Source organism: Globicephala melas, chromosome 14 (genome assembly GCF_963455315.2).
Source record: "Globicephala melas chromosome 14, mGloMel1.2, whole genome shotgun sequence".
NCBI classification, from domain to species: domain Eukaryota; kingdom Metazoa; phylum Chordata; class Mammalia; order Artiodactyla; family Delphinidae; genus Globicephala; species Globicephala melas.
The window spans coordinates 45640857-45659287 of record NC_083327.1 but is presented as its reverse complement, the minus strand read 5'-3'; the positions used below and the strand labels follow the sequence as shown (position 1 = coordinate 45659287).

Sequence of the window (18431 nt, the reverse complement as noted above, 5' to 3'; positions counted from 1 at the left end):
AATTTAAGAGATGTTTTTAATAGTATGAACTTCAAAATAACTCTGATATTGAACCCTGAATCAGTGTTTTCCTTCATGGCTCAACTAAATTCTCAAATACCATAAAGCTTAACTCTGGATAAGCCCAAAGTAAATGAAATCACAAGTGGTTCAGTGGCCTCCACATAGTAGGTACTCAATGTTAGTTGAGTGAAATGATGCTGAGAAATCCATTTTGTCCATGGAAAGTTATACTCCCTAAAATAATAAAATATCTTTTACAAAATCGTATCTAAAAATTTATTCTTCCTATCCAATTTCTCAGTTTGGAAAGGATGGAGAATGGGCTAGAAATGATAAGAGTAAAATTTTCCCTTTCAATTAGTTTTTCCTTTTTCACTATTTACCACTGGCATTTAGCCTAAATAAAAATCCTCTTAGTAAATGATAACCAACATAGATAAAGAAACCTATCTTTCAAATAATTTTATGTCATTTCTGTAAAGAACCTTACATTACAGGGTAATGTCTTTTTTAAAAAAAGTATAAGGTATTTGAAAAAGAAACCACTAGCTAAGTCATTTTAAGTAAAATTCTAATTCTGAAAGAAAACTCTGTTCTCTGAACATTTCAAAATCAAATATGAAAACCTGACACCCTCAATACATCATCTGTTCATGTATTAAATACTCCCTGCTTTAGCAACTTTTATTGTATTAAAAACTACTACTTATCCTTGTTTTGTAGAATAATTATATTAGCAGAGTAAGCATCAAGTAAGCAAGGACCACTGTGAAGTGTGGCTTAAGAGAACATAAAAGACAGATATGATACAATTGGAAAATTTTTGTTGTTGTTAGTTTTACGTACTTTCAAGCTATTTCAGGCTTGGATAAACATAAGCGAAATTTAAAAGTATCATTGAAGAACTTAATTGTGTATGTAGTAATATAGTGTAGAAAACAGTCTGCTTTTCCCAAAGTAGTATTTAATCATGATAACTTAAAGTACTTACTCTAAAAGAGGTGGAAGTATTTCACAATTCAAAACAAAATCTCTGCATTCTGCATTGTCACCAGCAATATTACCAAGTGCCCAAACAGCCTTAGAAAAATAAGAAAAAAAGATTCTTTTATGACAATATCTTAAATAAGATGCTCTCTCTTAAGAATGAGATTTTAGTGTAGAAGGAAAAAAGTGATAGTTTTCAAGATGTTAAAACAAAACATGCTAGTAGGAAACAAGAAAGGAAAACTTTAAAAGTACCTTTAGTAATATTTTTAGTCAAATTGAAGCATAGGGCATTTAAAAACTTTTTCTTACATTCTAGTGAAATGTTTATTCTGTTCAACAAAGTGATAGTTTGTCTACTCTGAATCTACTTGGAGAGACAAAACAGAGTTGACCCTTGAACGATGAGGGGGTGAGGGGCACCAAGCCCTGCACAGTCGAGAATCCATGTATAACTTTACAGTTGGCCCTCCTTATCCAAGGTTCTGCATTTGCAGATTCAACCAACCTCAGACTGCATAGTACTGTAGTACGTATTTATTACAAAAAATCCATGTGTAAGTGAACCGCACAGTTCAAACCTGTTGTTGTTCAAGGGTCAACTGTATATCTATATTTAGTGAATCTTCCAATTACCTATGCTAGAGGTTTGCTCCTATGCCAAGGAATCCACTCACTGGGAAGGGACTGACTTGTAAAAGAAAAAAGGACAGACAAAGCATAGGAAAGGAAGGTAAAGCTAATGTGAGAATTGGCTTGAATTGATGCTTGAAAATAAGTTTAGAGTTAGTCCAGCTTAAATAAATGGTAGTAAAAGATTATTCAAATATTAAATTTCAATTAGATGAGAAATTACACAGATGCAAATGATCATTATATTCTCATTTCAAGCTTTTCATATAAGTATAAAAGTAGACATTAAGTTACTTTTTCAATTGGGAAAATTTTATTTTAACATCTAAAATATGCATTAATATTTTTAACATCTACTCTAGACCTACGCTTATTGTCTATTTTTTTAAGAAAAATTTTTTAAAGTGATGACATTTTGCAACCTGTGAAGTATTTTGTTGGTGGGGATATAAATTTGTTAACATTTTTGGAAGTCTACTTTGAAATATGTAATAAGAAATTTTAAATTTTTTCTTTGACTGAGTAAAGTCATTTTTCCCTAATGAAATAATCGCGGTACATATATATGTCAAGTCATATTAATATCAAGACCGATATACAATGATGTTCATCACAATATTATTAACACTAATAAGCTAGAAATAACTCAAATGTACAACTATTGAGGAATAGATAAATTATGGTACCTACCTGAATGGATAATGAGTAATCAGTAAAATTTTCTTGGAAGAATAATTAATGCTGTATGCAAAGGCTCTCAATACTAGTGTTAAGTGGGAAAAAAATATACACATAAAAATATAAATATAAACAAACAGATGGAATGGTAGAGAGATCTACAGATCAATTTGCATGAAAATGATCCAAAACGAAAATATAAAAACATTCGACTTTCTCTGGATGGAACAAATTATATGTGATTAAATTTTCCCTGTTACAACAACTATGAGAAAGTTTAATCTAAAATGGTTCATTCAAAATAATGTGATATATTAAAAAGAAACAATGAAATAATCTACATACATGCAAAGAACAAGGAATCAGACTGGCCCAGGTTTAAAACCTGGTTCAGCCATTCACTGTGACTTTGGGTAGATTACTAACTTTTCTGGGTCTCACTCAGTATGCTCTTTTATAAATGGGAATAGTAATTCCCAATAGCTGAGATCCCATGTTTACAAAACCCAGGATTATGCCTAAGACAGTTCATTCTTCCTTCCTTCTAATTTGACAGTAAATAGAAATTATTGTATTCTAATAAATGTAAAACACAGGCAACTTGGTAAAACTGAATTTCAAACCATAATCGCAAATGGTACTTTCAAGAGAAAGTTAAAATCTAGTAGATATAATAGGTCAAATTAGAAACGTTACCTGTTCTTGAACATCTTCATGCTCTGAATTAAGAAGTTTGATAAAAATTGGAACAGCCCCAGTTTCAATCACTACTTTGGTATGTAGAAAAGTTCCAGATGCTATATTAGTTAATGCCCATGCAGCTTCAAACTAAGGAAAAATAAAAGTAGAATAAATGAAAGCACCCAAAAAATGTCAGAAAGGGGAAGAAAGGAAGAAGAGAGGGAGTAAAGACTTAGCTGAACAAATCGGAGAGAAAGACTGACTTACGATTAATAAGATTTAATGTGAAATCAGATTTGATAGGTAAAAATGCTTTATTTTTAAAAAAGGACTCTTCAATCTGGAAAAATAAGAACTGAGAAGAATATAATAAAATTTACAAATCATGAGCAATAAATGAACACATTTGAATTTATAATTCATAAAACTCCTAATGTTTACAATTAGGGAGCCAGGTATTCTAAAGCAAGCAGTGCAAAAATAAATGAGACACTACTTAATAGAGTAATAGTATACCTATGGAACTTAGAATCATAAAAGGTATTTTTGTTTCCCTAGGCATCATCTAGTCCTAACCTCCTCACTTAAGAAATAAGAAAATTATAAGTCCAGACATTTAGGTGATTTGTTCAAGGTCAAAGAGTTCATTATTAGCAGATATCTTTTAAAACATGTGCAGGCCAAAGAAAATTTGTTTGTGGGCCAATCTGGCATGTAGGCCCCCAGTTTGAGGCCTCTCTATTAGATCAGTGTTTCGAACTAGCATATTTCATATGAACTTGGATGATATGGCACAGCATATAGCTGCCCCAAGAGCATACTGCTGAATTTCATTAGGTTTCAAGTGTAATGATTAATAAACACTCAAATCACCAATATTCTTCTTGAATACTGCATGCTCTCTGCACATGTTATTCTCACAACCTGAAATTAATTTTCCATTTTTCAGCCTATTAAACTCTCATTCACCCTCAAGACTAGCCATGCGACACTACTAAACCAAAAAAACCCCAGATAAGTTGCCATGTTCTCTGTGCTCCCAAAGCACTCTGTATATTGTTTTGCTAGCATTAACTGTACTATGGTATCACAGATCTGTTTGTGTGTTTGTCTCCCCCAACAGAGTGAAGAATTTCTGCAGAGAGGGACAATATCTTACTCAATTTTTTAACTACAATGCCTTATACAATGTATTGCTTAAACTAACACTCAATTTTATTCATTCATATTCACTCATTTCTTCTTTCAATCACTTAGAATTAAAGAGCCAAATAAAAAACTAGTTATCAGGAGGTTTAGGTTTTAGTCTGGACTCAGAGCTTATGAATAAGGCAAATGGACTAGATCATGATCTCCCGTCCTTTCAGCACTATCACCTAAAGACTCTGAATGCTAATTGACAATAAGACTATACTATGGATAAAAGGGTCTTTTCCTCAGACACCCTTGTTGTAAACATTCTCAACAATTTTTCAGCATAAAGCTCATGATGGTTAATAGTCACAGGTTCAACACATTCCTTTGCTTACAACTAGATGTGAGGACCTTTCCCAAATTACTCAGATAAGTGGAACACAATTCTAAGTTGTAATTTCAACAACTATTACTCAAATATTAGTAAAAGTCCTCCATGACCAACAAGAGCATTGAGAAATTAGGTGTAGGTCTTGTGCAATTCCTGATAGATATAATTCCACCCTGTACACTTACTTAAGAATATTTATAGCAATGAAAGTCAGGAAGAACAATCTTAAACAGTAAAATACCTGCAAACTTCAGTAATTTACTATTAGTAGCCAATTATTTGGAAGACATCTTACAATTTTCACTGTAGTATAACTGAGAAACAATGCTCTTTAGGACAAACTTAACGTTGGTCACATTTTAAGTAGATTATACTGATTCGTTCTTTTTTCAAAAAAAGAACTAATCAATCAGATTAAAATGTTTTAAGAGGTACAAGAGTTTATACTAAAAAGTTACAACTTTAGTTAGCTAAGAGCCAAAAAAATTTAACCATTAAATTAACATTTTGATTTATGGTTTTCTAAAACAAAAGTTATTAAAGGTTGACAACTACAAAATTTTTCTTAACATTAGGAATGATTTTATATATTTTTCCCAAAATTGTTTAATAACAGTTCCTAGAAAAAATTAGCATTGCAACCTTGACCAAGGCAAGACAGGTAGCACCACCTTTAATTGCCAAGTATTTACTGAATGCTTACAATATACTCAGTACTGTAGAAGCTGCTTTCACTAGACACATTAATCCTATGTCATTTCTGGAAAAAGATTAAGAAAGTAAACTACAGAACTCACTTGTAATGTACAATTTTCATTTCTTTCAAGAAATTTTACAAATCTCTGCACAACTCCTGGTTTCTGTATAACTTGATCAATTGGTGGATTAGGTTCTGAAAATTAAAAAATAATTAAGTTATTACATAGACACAAAAACACAATGATCTGGACCCTATGCCAATTAACAGGGCACATAAAATAACTCTTTCCTAGGTTTCACTGATCCAGTTTAAAACCCTTAGCTGGATGTAGCTGAAGAAAATAAACGTTCTCATAATTGCAATGTTTACTGCAAAAAAAAAAAAAAAAAAAAGCAAATTGTTTTTCATTACCCTAATGATAAGAAAATTTTAAAATATTTCCTATACAAATATTTATAATTCATAAATTGAACGCTATTTAGGAGGTCACCTTCACAATACGGGAATATTTCAGTCCAATACTCAAAATACCAATCGAAGGATAAAGTGTCTTCTAATTCTTCATAACTATACTCCAATTTCCAGGGATGTCTCTTTCACTATCAACCACGAATTGCCTAATGTCTTTCAGCTAGATAGGTTCTATTTTGTCAGGGTATTATTTATTATTTACAAAAATGCTATTGAAGTACCTAGAATTCTTGATAAATTCTCATGAAATGCTGAGGACTTTTGAGAATCATAAAATCTCTAAGAAATTTTAAAACAAAGATATGTAAATTGAAAACAAAGATATTTCTGGGACTTCCCTGGCGGTCCAGAGGTTAAGACTCTGCGCTTCCAATGCAGCGGGCACGGGTTCAATCCCTGGTTGGGGAACTAAGATCCCACATGCTGCGGGGCACAGCCAAAACAAAACAAAGATATTTCAGCTCCCAATAATATAAGTACCAAGAATTCTTTCTCCTCCCTTGGCTTCAGCAACAAATACACTCTTGTGGTTCTCCAGGAACTTCTTCACTGTTGTTCCTTCGGGTTAGTTTTCTCCGTTATTTATTCTCCTCCTAGAAAATGTATTTCTAGGAAATCCCCTCCTAGAAAATCTGTTTCTATTTTATTTCTATTTTGCTAATTCAGTTATCACTTATCATTCACAAATCTAACCCCCGTAAATTCTTTTTTCCTAGATTCTGTCCCACATTTTTAAGTGCTTACGGTTACATTTTTCCCCCACAGCTTCTTTAAAATGTAGCATAAACAAAACCAAACTCATAATAGCACTATGCTTATTCCTTCCCCTTGCCCTGTGCCCACCACACAAATTTGTCTGAGCTATCTGTCCACCTGGTTACACGAGAGAAATCTCATTTCCACTTTTGACTCTTCCTTTTCTTAATTCCTGTTTGAGTATGTTACTGATCATAAATAATGTTTAATAAGTAGAATTAATAAATGAATGATAACCATAAAAGGTCTACAAATCCTGCTTGTTTGATACAGAAAAACCTTATTATTAAGTTTTAAGTCAGTTTAAATCTTAGAAATTGTGTTCTCAACTGTTAAGAAAGATTTATTTAGGAATGGACTTCTTGGTAATTCCCTGGCGGTCCAGTGGTTAGGACTCCACGCTTCCGCTGCAGTCCGCACAGGTTCCATTCCTGGTCGGGGAACTAAGATCCCACAAGCTGCATGGTGTGGCAAAAAAAAAAAAGGAATAGACTTTTTTCTTCCTTTTCTTCTTTTTTCTACAAATCTGCTATCTTTCTAACTTGCTCAAAAATTGGGAGATTTCTACAAAATTAGTAAAGTTAAAACTATAAAATTTTGTTTGGGTGTTCTAAATGAAAAGTCTGGATTCTTCAAAATGTAAATTCCAGACCATAGCTTAAACTGTTCTTATAGTTATAAAACATCAACAAGATAAAATAATATATATTATTAATGCCTTTATTCCCATCTTAAAAAAAATCAAAACAAAGTTATTAGGTTGTGGTTACCATCTTTACCTTCCAGTTCTTTCTCTTTTCCCAAAAGAAAATTCTAAATCTATTTCCCCTTATTTTTGTAAAGGACAAAATTTTGTCTTGCTCTTTTTGAGCAGAGAAGAAAGGGGAGGTTGAGAAAAGGAAGTAAACATAGAAAATTGGTTTTCTAGTTAGAGGGTGGGGAGAAGTGGGTATTGAGACTACCTGAATATGTAGATAAAGAAATATAGACAAAGATATATATATAGATTTAAGAACCCAAATATGATCTCTTCCTGGGGAATTACTTTACAGTTACTTTCATCTAAAAGAAAGCAATTAAAGTGTGCTTGGATCATCAAGTAATCTAACAAGTATCATGAACTTTTAACTTTTACATTGATATTATACTGACAGAATAATAGCCTACCTTATCTTATAAAGGTGATGAACTATTACAGGGAAGACAATATGGCAATGTAAACATAAGTAACATAGAGGAATATCTGCTTCAGCACTGAAGACTAATCAAGAGTCATCCACAACAAAAAAGCCTTGGAGAAACAAAACTGGGATTGAAGAAAAGAATAATTTGTGATTTACATCTATAAGAGTGGCCATAATAGGGAAGTAAATAACAGATTCTAGCAAAAGGTCACTATCATGACTTAAATCAGAGGAGTTCTATTTCTATTTCTAGCTCCAGTTCTAGTTCCAGCTCCTTCCCCATATTTCCTACAGTGATGGATCAAGGAAAATTATAGTAAATCTAATATTCTTCTAGACCTAAAATATTTGGCAGGAACTCACACCAATCAGCAAAAGAAAGTATCTATAATTGTTGACATATGCCCAACCTGGGCAAGCATAATCCCACTACAAGAAACAGAAAAATCATTGAATCTATGAAAAAGATACTATATTTTAAAAGACACAGAACACCCTGAGGAATTAAGAATGAAGATAAATTCAATAATGGGGAAGTTGTGGTGTAAAAACTGGTGGCAAACTCTAACATTCTTAAATACAATTAAATCTAAATTAATTCTGTTAATTGGTTATAACATAATACATATGCCAAAAAGAAATCTTAAAAGAGAATATGGTAATATAAAAATTATTGATGTGTTACTATTAATACATTTAACCTATTTTTTAAATTAATGTTTTAATTTATAAATATTAATCTGACTAAAAAAATCCAAATTAAAGAACAAAAACTGTGGAATATGGTGAGGAAGAGGAAGCTACTCTTGATTTTATAGGGTCTCCTAACATTGCTAAGCTACTTTTGCTTGGAAGATAAGGGATGGAAAAGGAAAATTAAAGGTACTTATGAAAAAGAACTACAATAAGAAAGCAAAGGTAATAGCCTGTAATCTGTGCTGAACTGAACACAAGATTTCTTTTATTCCTCGTACGTTACTAAATTTTGTCTTGCAGGAAGATACGGCAGCTAGCCAAGGGCAATTTCAAAATCTTATCAGTTCATGTATACAGCTCAATAAAATTAGAATTACTAATCCTATAAATTCCATGTATGAAAGATGAGATAGACTAAGGGTTAAATTTTTATTTAATAAGGAATTTTTATAAACTCAATATAATATTGGATAAATAACATAAATAGGCAAATTATAAATTATAATGGTCAATAATAAAAAATATTCAACTTAGGTACTCAAAAACTGCCACACTATAAGCACTATTATATAACCATCTTTTTCTTTTTTAAAAATAGCTGTGTTGGTAAGAATATAGTGAAATGAATATCTGCACAAACTAAAGATGGGAATGTAAATTAATACACTGTTTATTCCCTTTGACCCACGATTTCACTTTTATAAATTCATACTAAGGAAGCTTTCGGTTATACAAGGATTTATGTAGCTTTGCTTATGATAATCAAAATTTGGTGAATCACTTTGCTGTATACCTGAAATTAACACAACGTCGTAAATCAACTATACCCCAATATAAAATACAAATTAAATTTTTAAAAGTTTAGAAAAAAATATCTGATTGATTGATTATTCATTTTACAGTCATGCTCTGATGTTAAAAAAATGTCTGAGGGCTTCCCTGATGGCACAGTGGTTAAGAATCCACCTGCCAATGCAGGGGACATGGGTTCAAACCCTGGTCCGGGAAAATTCCACATACCACAGAGTAACTAAGCCCGTGCGCCACAACTACTGAAGCCCACTGACTGAGAGCCTGTGCTCCACAACAAGAGAAGCCACCGCAGTGAGAAGCCCACACACCACAACGAAGAGTAGCCCCCTGCTCCCTGCAACCCAACACAGCCGAAAATAAATTAATTAATTAAAAAAAAAATCAACTGATTTTGACCACAGATGTATGGGTTTATTTCTAGACTTTCAATTTAAAAAAATAAATAAAATAAAAAATTTTTAAAGTCTGAAAAATATTTCTACAAGAATTTAAAAATATGTATTTCTAACTTTCTTTCTTGGCAATGGGACTAATTTGGGACTATATTTGCTTCTTTAAATCGTTTTATATTTGCAGATATTCTACAATCAACATGCGTTACTTTGATAATATAATGTTTAAAAAAGAGATGTTATTTTAAAATATATTTTAGAGAAAAATTAAGACCTACTGGCAAAGAAAGTGCCTTGAAATAAAAAAATATAATAAATAAAACTGTACTACAAATTCTTGTAAGATCAAATAAGCATACTGAAAATAATTCTTGCCTTTAGAAAGCAGCTTTCTAAATTTCTGTGTTGCTGTTAGTTGTTGATCAGCATTATTAGAAAAAATCATCTGAACCATATCTGTGGTAATAACTTCTTCCTAAAACACAGAAAATACAATTGTTATTTAAATATTTTGCATTAGTAATTTTGCTGTATCATCTCTGTAATACTGTTGAAATATAATTTGAAATACGTTTTTGTAATATCTACCTCTGGAATGGGTACAGTGGAACTGATATCCGGATCCTGGATAGGATTTTCTAACATAGATTCATCATTTCTGGGCAAAGAGACATTTCGGCGTTTGAATAACTATAATAAAGAGAAATAACAATATATTGAGCTTTCCATAAAACAAATTCCCATAGAATTATATTTTTCCTTTACTGAACAAAACAATAATTTTATCATTCAAAATTCTGAATATTTTAGTATTTCTTAATCATCACACCATAACAAATTTATGAGTAGTTTTGGGGCTAAATTAGCTCTTGTCCTGTAGACTGCTTCTTAATCTCAGGTCTTTTACCAAAGTCTAGTAGCATAAGCAGAGTACACATTTATATTTTACAGCACTTGGAAAACCACATATGCTTATACTAAATTATGAGATGTCTAAGAAGAAAATCTTAGTTAAAAAGCATATGTGTTATATGAGTGAGATAATGTGGTATATTAACAGAGTTAGTATATTAGATTAACAAGGAATAGAGAGCAGCTCTCAGGAAAGAGGACCCTATGCTTATTAACTCAGGAGTGAATATAAAGAAAAAAAACAGAGGAGGAAAGAGACATGGTCAGGTCACTGAGAAAGATTTATAGGTACATCTCATAAATCAAAATTGATGAAAAAAATCTGGTATCACATACTTTTTGATAGCTAAATAAATTCTGCTGTTCCTCAGTCTGTACACAGTTCTCTTTCTATTCATTTATTCAAGAGATTTTTTTTTTTTTGAGTACCTACTGTAATATAGTAGAGACTATGTTAGCTACTACAAATAGGGGAATGACAAATAGTCATATTTCCAAAACAGGCCTTTTTCTACTTTCTTCATTGCTAGTCCTTTTTACACATTAGTTTTAATTCATGTATGTGAGGACCATACCCTCCTAATTATTTATGAATACTCCTAAATTTAGGTATATCCTGGAATGAAAAATGTTGAGATGCATTCTTTTAATTTTTCTATTCCTTATGTCACATATATAAAGTTCAAACAGAGAAGGCTAAGAGGTCTGCCTGATAACTATAGGAGGAACAGTATGAATAGCATAGGAAAACGATTATAATTAATTTAGGGGCAAGAGCTATGAAAATCATAAAGCAACAAATGAATACAATTAACATTTTTTTAAGAGGCAAATTTTACAATGACAAGTGGAAGTGATCTAAATAGGCTCAAGAGTAAAAATTACTTAGCACTGGAGCAGAAATATTAATGTAAAAGGTTTATCAATGGAAAGGAGAAGCCATTCTTGTTGGTGATTAAAAATAGCACAGGATTCTGATTCGTGAATTTGCTAATATTATTACTGGAGCCTAATAAACTAAAATATATATTTACCCATATTCAATTTCCTAAAACACTTTTTTCATTTAAAATTATCTAAAAATTAGCAGCAATAATAATACTACTTCTAAACTCTTTATATAATGTTTTTACGTTAACAGAATTAAATATTTTAAAACACCTACCTGTTCTTCCCTTTTTTGTTTTCGAAGTTGTATTCCTTCTTCTTCTCTTCGTCTACGCATCTCTTGGGGATTTAGGGCTTTATTCTTATAACTTTTCATTCTATAGTTATCTTTCCCTGGACAAGCCATGGCATCTTAAGATTAGGCGAGAAGAAAACAGATACTGATAACTCTCAAAACAACACAAGATGTTTACTCTAGGGCAATTAAATTCAGGCTCATGGATTAAATAGACCAACAAAACCCATTCTGAAAATTATGTACAAAGAATACATTTCTTCACCGCCATATCAAAATTGGAGCAAAATGACCAAATATTTTAGAACTTAACTATCAAATAATAGATTTTGGTCTAAACACAAAGTCATTACCCTAATTCCACTGATTCTGAGATGCACTCCCCCATCCCTGGTATTTTAAACTTTCTGTAAGTGAGATGCATCTTAAAATTACTGTCAGCCAGGAACTAATCATGAAATAGTTGGGTAAAAAACTTCTAAATTACAGCTGATGGAAAGATCAAGAAATAACCAGCAATGAATTATCTTATTTTCAATAAAATATGGTATCAGGCTTCAGTAAGCACACCTCACGTATTTATTGGGGTCTGTCTTCTTTCATTTACTTAAGGCACTGCCTAAAGAACTAAAGCCACACAGATCATGACCTGAGTTATGGCTGCCTTACCAGTTTTCAGTACTAGAGTATAATTAGTTCTTTTAAAATACTGAAATACTTCTACTTTATTTTTAAGTAGTTTTATTATAAATGTTTTTTTAACATTAACATTTATATAAACATTTTAATAAGTATATTTAAAATATATATTTTATATAAATATAAAATTGTATATTTGAATATATATAATAGTTTTAGAATAAGAATTATAAACACTTCTTAGTATTATATTAATATTTTGGTATTATTGGAAACAAATACAAAATTACTAATACTATAACCTATCCTGCATTTACACATTAAAAAAAATCAGTCTAAAGCAGGGTTTCAATTTGAATTTAATATGAGAGATAATTAATACCTATCTAGAATGTTATTCTGATAAATTCTGATGACATACCCATGTATAGCCAGAGAGAATGCTGTAATCAATTAGCACTCATGAAGTAAACAGGAGAGAAGGAGAGATGGGCATTTATATGCTGTCCCTGATATAGAAGAGCTAGATTAATGAACTGGCAAATTATATTTTAAGTAGTAAAGTACACTAAAACATAAGCATTAAATCCTGCAGGAGCACAGAAGACACAGAAACTAACTGTGCCTTAGGGAGTTCTGAAAGTTTTCCTAGTTATCCTGTCTTAAAGAATGAGCAAGAATTTGCCAGGGAAGAGGATGAAAGGGGAAAAGGAAGGGAACAAGTATGTCAGACAGAGGGAATATATGTAAACACAGAATTCATGAAGAAGCCTGGCATAAACATGGAACAGTAAGAAATCAAGTGTACCTGAACAAGAGGATGCATGGGAGAAGGGGCAGGAGATAAAGCTGGAAAGGTAGGTAAGAAAACATATGCTTCCTGCAATCTGGTTGAGAAATCTGGACTTGATCCTAAGGAATAGAATTAAAGAAATTAAAGTGAAGGTTGTTTCAAGCTTTGATGATAAAGACCTAAACTATATTAGTAGCTGCGTTGAAAAATATAGAAGACAGATTGATTCCAGAAACATTTCAGAAATTGATTCAATAAGAATTAGAGGCCAAATGAATGTAAGGAATATGCAGTAAGGAAGAAAAAGGAGTTGAGTATGACTCCATGGTTTTTAGTGTGAGCCATTTCAGTATAAGGACAAAATAACCCAAAATAAGGAATACCGATAAAGGAACAGAGTGGTGGTTTTGTTTTCTTGCCTCCATGTTTTTGAGATGAAAATAATGCATTCAATTATACAGCAAAAATCACTCTTTCAGTACTATGAATTTGACAAAATGCACAGGCATATAACCAACACAGTAAGATACAGAACAGCTTCATAACTCCCCCCAAAACTTCCTCACGCTGCTCCTATTAGTCCTTCTCCCACTCTTAAAACCTGACAACCACTGATTTGTTTTCTACTTCCATAGATCTGCCTTTTCCTGAATTCCACATACATGAAATAATAACAGTATGTAGTCTTAATTGGCTTCTTTCATTTAGCATAGTGCACCTATAAGTCATCCATATTGTTGGCATGTAACAATAGATTATTCCTCCTTATCGCTGAGTAATATTCTATTGTACAGATATACCACAGTTTATCCATTCATTTACTGAAAGACATTTAGGTTGTTTCTAGTTTAGGGCAGTTACGAATAAATCTGTTATAAACATTCATGTACAGGTTTTTGTGTAAAAGTAAGTTTTCATTTCTCTCGGGTAAATAGCTAGGAGTAGGATTGATGAATAATACGACAAGCGTATGCTTCGCATTTTATAAGAAACGGCCAAACTACAAAGTAACTATAACATTTTGCATTCTCATTAGCAACATATAAGAGTTCCTGTTACTCTGTATCCTGGCTATACACTTGGTATTGTTAGAATTTTGTTATTGTTAATTGTAGCCATTCTAATGGTATACAGTGACTTTTAATTTTAAATGTATTAAATTTACAGTACATAGGGCACAAACAGAAAGTTTTTATTTATGGATGGTTAAAAATGAGTCAAAGCTCAGGAAAAGAGTGCTGAATGATAATCCAAGAGCATTAGAGATATAAAAGAAAGATGCCCAAAGGAGAAATCTTAAGGATATTCACATTTCAGTGGAAAATGGAAAGAACAAAGGAAACCAAAAATAAACAGGAGGATCAGAAGAAAATAAGAGTCATGAAAAAGAAGGGAATTCAAAAGATAAAGGAGTATTTCAGTTGTAGTAGCACTAAAAACAGGTCACCCAATTTGTTCATTCATTGATTTATCCAGCAAGTTTAAGTGCCTACAATAAGCCAAGTACCATAGGAAGGAAGCAATAGATTTGATAATTAGGTCACTGGTAAAGACATTGAGAGAAATTTCATTAGTGGTGGAGCTAAAGGGCGAATGGAATGGGCTGAGGACTTCACAAGGATTTAAAACTTTGTGCTTCTGAACTTTTATTATTAACTTTCTTAATAATAACAATGTTTAGCATTATTCTCTACTTCATATACAAAAATTCTGTCACATTAATAAAAGCTTAGGCTCTTGGAAGGGAAAAACAGAGATCAGAGTTCATGACAGAGCAAACTGGGCTTCAACATTAGCTGCTCAATTATGTTCAACAGTATAAAATATCTTAGCAAAATGAACTGTTTGCAGCAATAAACCTCTTTAATATACTTACCACCTATACATTAGGCATCTTCTAGGCCACTGGCCTCTAAACTTTTTGATCACATATCCTATGTACACAAAATACATTTGGGAATTCATCCTCAACATGTTTATTTATATACATGTATTACCAGCTTAATAAACTATCCCATTATAAATTCACAGATAGAAAAGTTTTTTAAAAAACAGAGTAGTTTTAAAAGGTAAACAAACAGAAGTTCTAATATTTTCTCCCCACATCTGATTGAATCACCTTGTGCCTCCCAACACACACAGCAGACACTACTCCTTAATACCATCAGTCTAGGCAAAGCTTTCAATATAAATGTTAACCAAATAAAATCTAGCCCCAACAACTCATACATCATTTGTTCCTTTTTCTTCTGTAGTACGAACTTCCTGTCTCTTATTTAACATCTGCATCCTCACTGCAGTTGCTTCAAAGGGGATGTAAAGTTCAAGGAAAATGATCTTTAAAGGGGCCTCACCCAAGGGGATTTTTTCTTTCTCTGGATTATAGCTTTAAAAACTACTGTACTTCAAAGGCTGCTGTCTCATACAAGTTATTTTAAATATAAGAAATGCTATTCAAACACTGTAAAGTTGCCAGAGGAATTTTTTTTCAGTCATAAGCTTATTTTTTCACTCTCCTCTTTGAAAAACTGCTGACGTTGGGCAAACAACTGGAATCCGAACTTTTTCTAATATATATTAACGGAATTTCTTGTCTCCATAAAGCCTCATTTCCAGGGGCTAGGGTGGCTGTTAGTAAAATTACAAGATCAGTACAAAGGGGAAAGTGCACCAACCAGAAGATCTAAAGGACAGAGCCGTTTCTTTACCAAGAGGGAAAGTCATTTTCTTACAAAATATAAATCACTGAATGTTGTAATTAAGAGACCTCAAATCAGAAGGCTTTTTTTTTTAAAAGGTGTTCAAAAAGCCGAAGAGTTAATGCCCATGTCATATTCTTTTGAAGTATCACTATCCCGTTTAACAGCTTTCAACTCCTTTCATCTCTTATGCATTATCGAGGAGACACGATTAAATTTTCATCTTGGAAGTGAGGTGGCCGACTATTAGAGAGAAGCATCTAAGCCACGCTCGCCCGCGTCCAGGACTGAGCCCTTCCCGGCACCTGCATCCAGGTGGAGGGCAGCTCGTGGAGGTAGAGGGTGCGACCTAACATGTGTAGGCCCCTGGGACCGAAGCTACCTTATTCTGGACACGGTGAAACTTCTAATAAGCTGAGCCGCGGGACAGATTGCTGAGCCCCAGAAATGACAGGCAACGTTTGACAAGACCATGTACCAAAAAATGGAACTACCGAGAAACAGTGGAGCAGAGCGGCGATAGGATGAGATCCTCTGCCTGAAGCTCCTTCAGAGGACCAGCCCGGCTCTCGGAGAGGCTCAGTGCTCCCCGCGACTTCGCCTCCTCAAGAGAAAGGTCCGGCTGCCACGCCCCCGCCACCGCTCTCTCCTTCTGGGGAAGCTGAGAAAATCAGGGCTTGGCCTGGTTCTGAACCCTTTGTAGGGGAAGGGGTAGATCAAAACAGTGGCCTCAGGAACTAGTAGCTCCCGAAGGGACCAAACCCGAGGCTCACCCAACCTGTCCAGTGTCACTCCTACTTACCTATTAATGTGGCACTATCCGGCGCTCTGACTTTCCAGTCCCCAGCTGCGGCGTCTGCTGCGGTAACAGCGGGGTCACCACTCCGCCCCTAGCGATGAGTCTGAAGACCAGGCTCGCAACTCAAGATGGCGGCCTCCTGCGCCCCTCACCCGAGACCCCAAGGCTCGCCTCCCAGAAGCCCTTGCACGCGGCGGCGGCGGAGGCTGCGGCACTGACCAGCAGAGGGGGCGGAGAGAAGCGGAAGCCCCAGCGACACCCACCCATTGGGGAGCCGGCTCCTGCCCGGACTCCGGGATTTTAACCCGGAGCGGTTGCCGTTTTAGGAGTGTGTCCTACTGCCCTAGTCCTCCGTGCCAGCTCTCAGTCTTTCATTCACTCATTCGTTGGTTTGCTCACCCATCCATCCATCCACCCATTCATTTGTTCATTTTACAACGTGGTATATTGATGGAGGGCATAATCTGTGCCAGGCATTGTTTGATATTGGAGGTACAACAGTGTACACAACGGATAAAAATCTTAACCTCGGGCTTCCCTGGTGGTGCAGTGGTTGAGAGTCTGCCTGCCGATGCAGGGGACACGGGTTCGTGCCTTGGCCCGGGAGGATCCCACATGCCGCGGAGCGGCTGGGCTCGTGAGCCATAGCCACTGAGCCTGCGCGTCCGGAGGCTGTGCTCCGCAAAAAAAAAAAAATCTTAACCTCATGGAGCTTCATTTGTTTCAAGCGTTTCAGTTATCTATTTATTAAAATTTTTGTATTCTGTAACATCTGTGGATTTTTGACAAAAAAGTAGTCACTGACATATGAAATAAATAACTCCAGATAAAGTACTCTAAATTATTATAACACATATATAGACTTGTAATCCACCCTGGGGTTGAACAAACAGTATTGAAAACAGACTGTTTTCTACATGTAGTGTTAGGCACAGAATATGCAAGATAAATAACACGATTCCTTCCCTGAAGAAACTCCTGTTTTCCATCTCTTGTTCTTTTTGTTCTCTTTTCTGAGAAATTTTTTGGGCTATACTACAGCTCTCCATTGATGTCTTTTTTAAAATGCTGCTATTGTATTTTTTAATTCCCAAGAGCTGTTTCATATTTTTAATTCAGGGATCAAGATAGCGTTATCTTGTAACCTTGAGGCAAGAACGTGTCTTTGTCATCCTCCATACCTCTGAGTTTGGCACGCTGTAGCATTATAAGCCCTTTATTGATAACGTAATAGAGTGCTACTCAGTCAGGCCCTGGATAGTGGGTATTGTGGATTCGTGTAATGCCCTGGGACTTGCCCTCTCCTCGTAAATTAGGCGTTGGAACCTTGTCGGGAAGATGCAAAAAGACTACGACTCCCAGAATGCACTACAACCCAGATTGGCGTGAAGCGGTGCATGCTGGGAGTCCTTCCCTTCCGGGGAATAGAAAAAGAGCTTTTTTGAATTCGTTCCTGGAGGCTGAAGCTTTTCGGAGTCCCTGGTTCTCTTCTCGGTTCACCGTGAGTCTCTGGGTAGAAAGAGGGCCTGCCTCAGTCTTTTAGGCCGGGAAAGGTAATCTACGCCGCGCACGAACTCCTCTGCCCGCAAGCCAGACGGCGTCAGCCGCGGGATCCGAAGAGGAAGCCAAGCACAGGGCCGTGTGGCCGGCCTGTGGCCGGCTGTCCAGGCCAGTAGGAAGTGACCGTCCAGCCCAGGTTCCCTGGGCCCAACGCTTTGACCCAGTTAGTATCGGGGCTGGTTTCCTGTCCTGGCCCGGGATGCTGGCATGGACCCTTGGGTAGGCTCCGGCACCTCTCGCCGGCCTCCGTACTTCTCTCATCCCCTTGTTGTGATCTAAGTGTTAGGGAGTTGAAGCGCATCATTGTGCGTCCAGCAGTGTCCCAGC

At 34.8% G+C, this 18431-nt stretch overlaps 2 protein-coding genes across 8 annotated transcripts in view; one reads left to right on the top strand and one right to left on the bottom strand.

Annotated features, from left to right (window-relative positions):
- Window positions 1–16715, bottom strand: part of KPNA5 (karyopherin subunit alpha 5) — a 49085-nt gene extending 32370 nt beyond the window's left edge. The window contains exons 1-8 of one of the 2 annotated variants that reach the window (XM_060283564.1): window positions 16548–16715; window positions 13062–13165; window positions 11597–11730; window positions 10108–10209; window positions 9895–9994; window positions 5305–5399; window positions 2998–3129; window positions 995–1083 (exon numbers count right to left, since the gene is read on the bottom strand). In XM_060283564.1, the coding sequence (XP_060139547.1) occupies window positions 995–1083; window positions 2998–3129; window positions 5305–5399; window positions 9895–9994; window positions 10108–10209; window positions 11597–11725 (647 nt within the window). In that variant the 5' untranslated portion in view covers window positions 11726–11730; window positions 13062–13165; window positions 16548–16715. The remainder of the gene's footprint in view (window positions 1–994; window positions 1084–2997; window positions 3130–5304; window positions 5400–9894; window positions 9995–10107; window positions 10210–11596; window positions 11731–13061; window positions 13166–16547) is intronic. The other variant, XM_030853613.2, reaches the window with a different exon arrangement.
- A 1253-nt stretch (window positions 16716–17968) lies between these two features.
- The window catches only part of ZUP1 (zinc finger containing ubiquitin peptidase 1), a 43146-nt gene continuing 42683 nt past the window's right edge, over window positions 17969–18431 (top strand). For 5 of the 6 annotated variants that reach the window (XR_009558734.1, XR_009558733.1, XM_060283479.2 and 2 more), the window contains exon 1: window positions 17969–18267. The gene's annotated coding sequence lies outside the window, so the exon portion shown is untranslated. Of the gene's footprint in view, window positions 18324–18431 lie in introns of all 6 variants that reach the window. The other variant, XM_030853616.2, reaches the window with a different exon arrangement.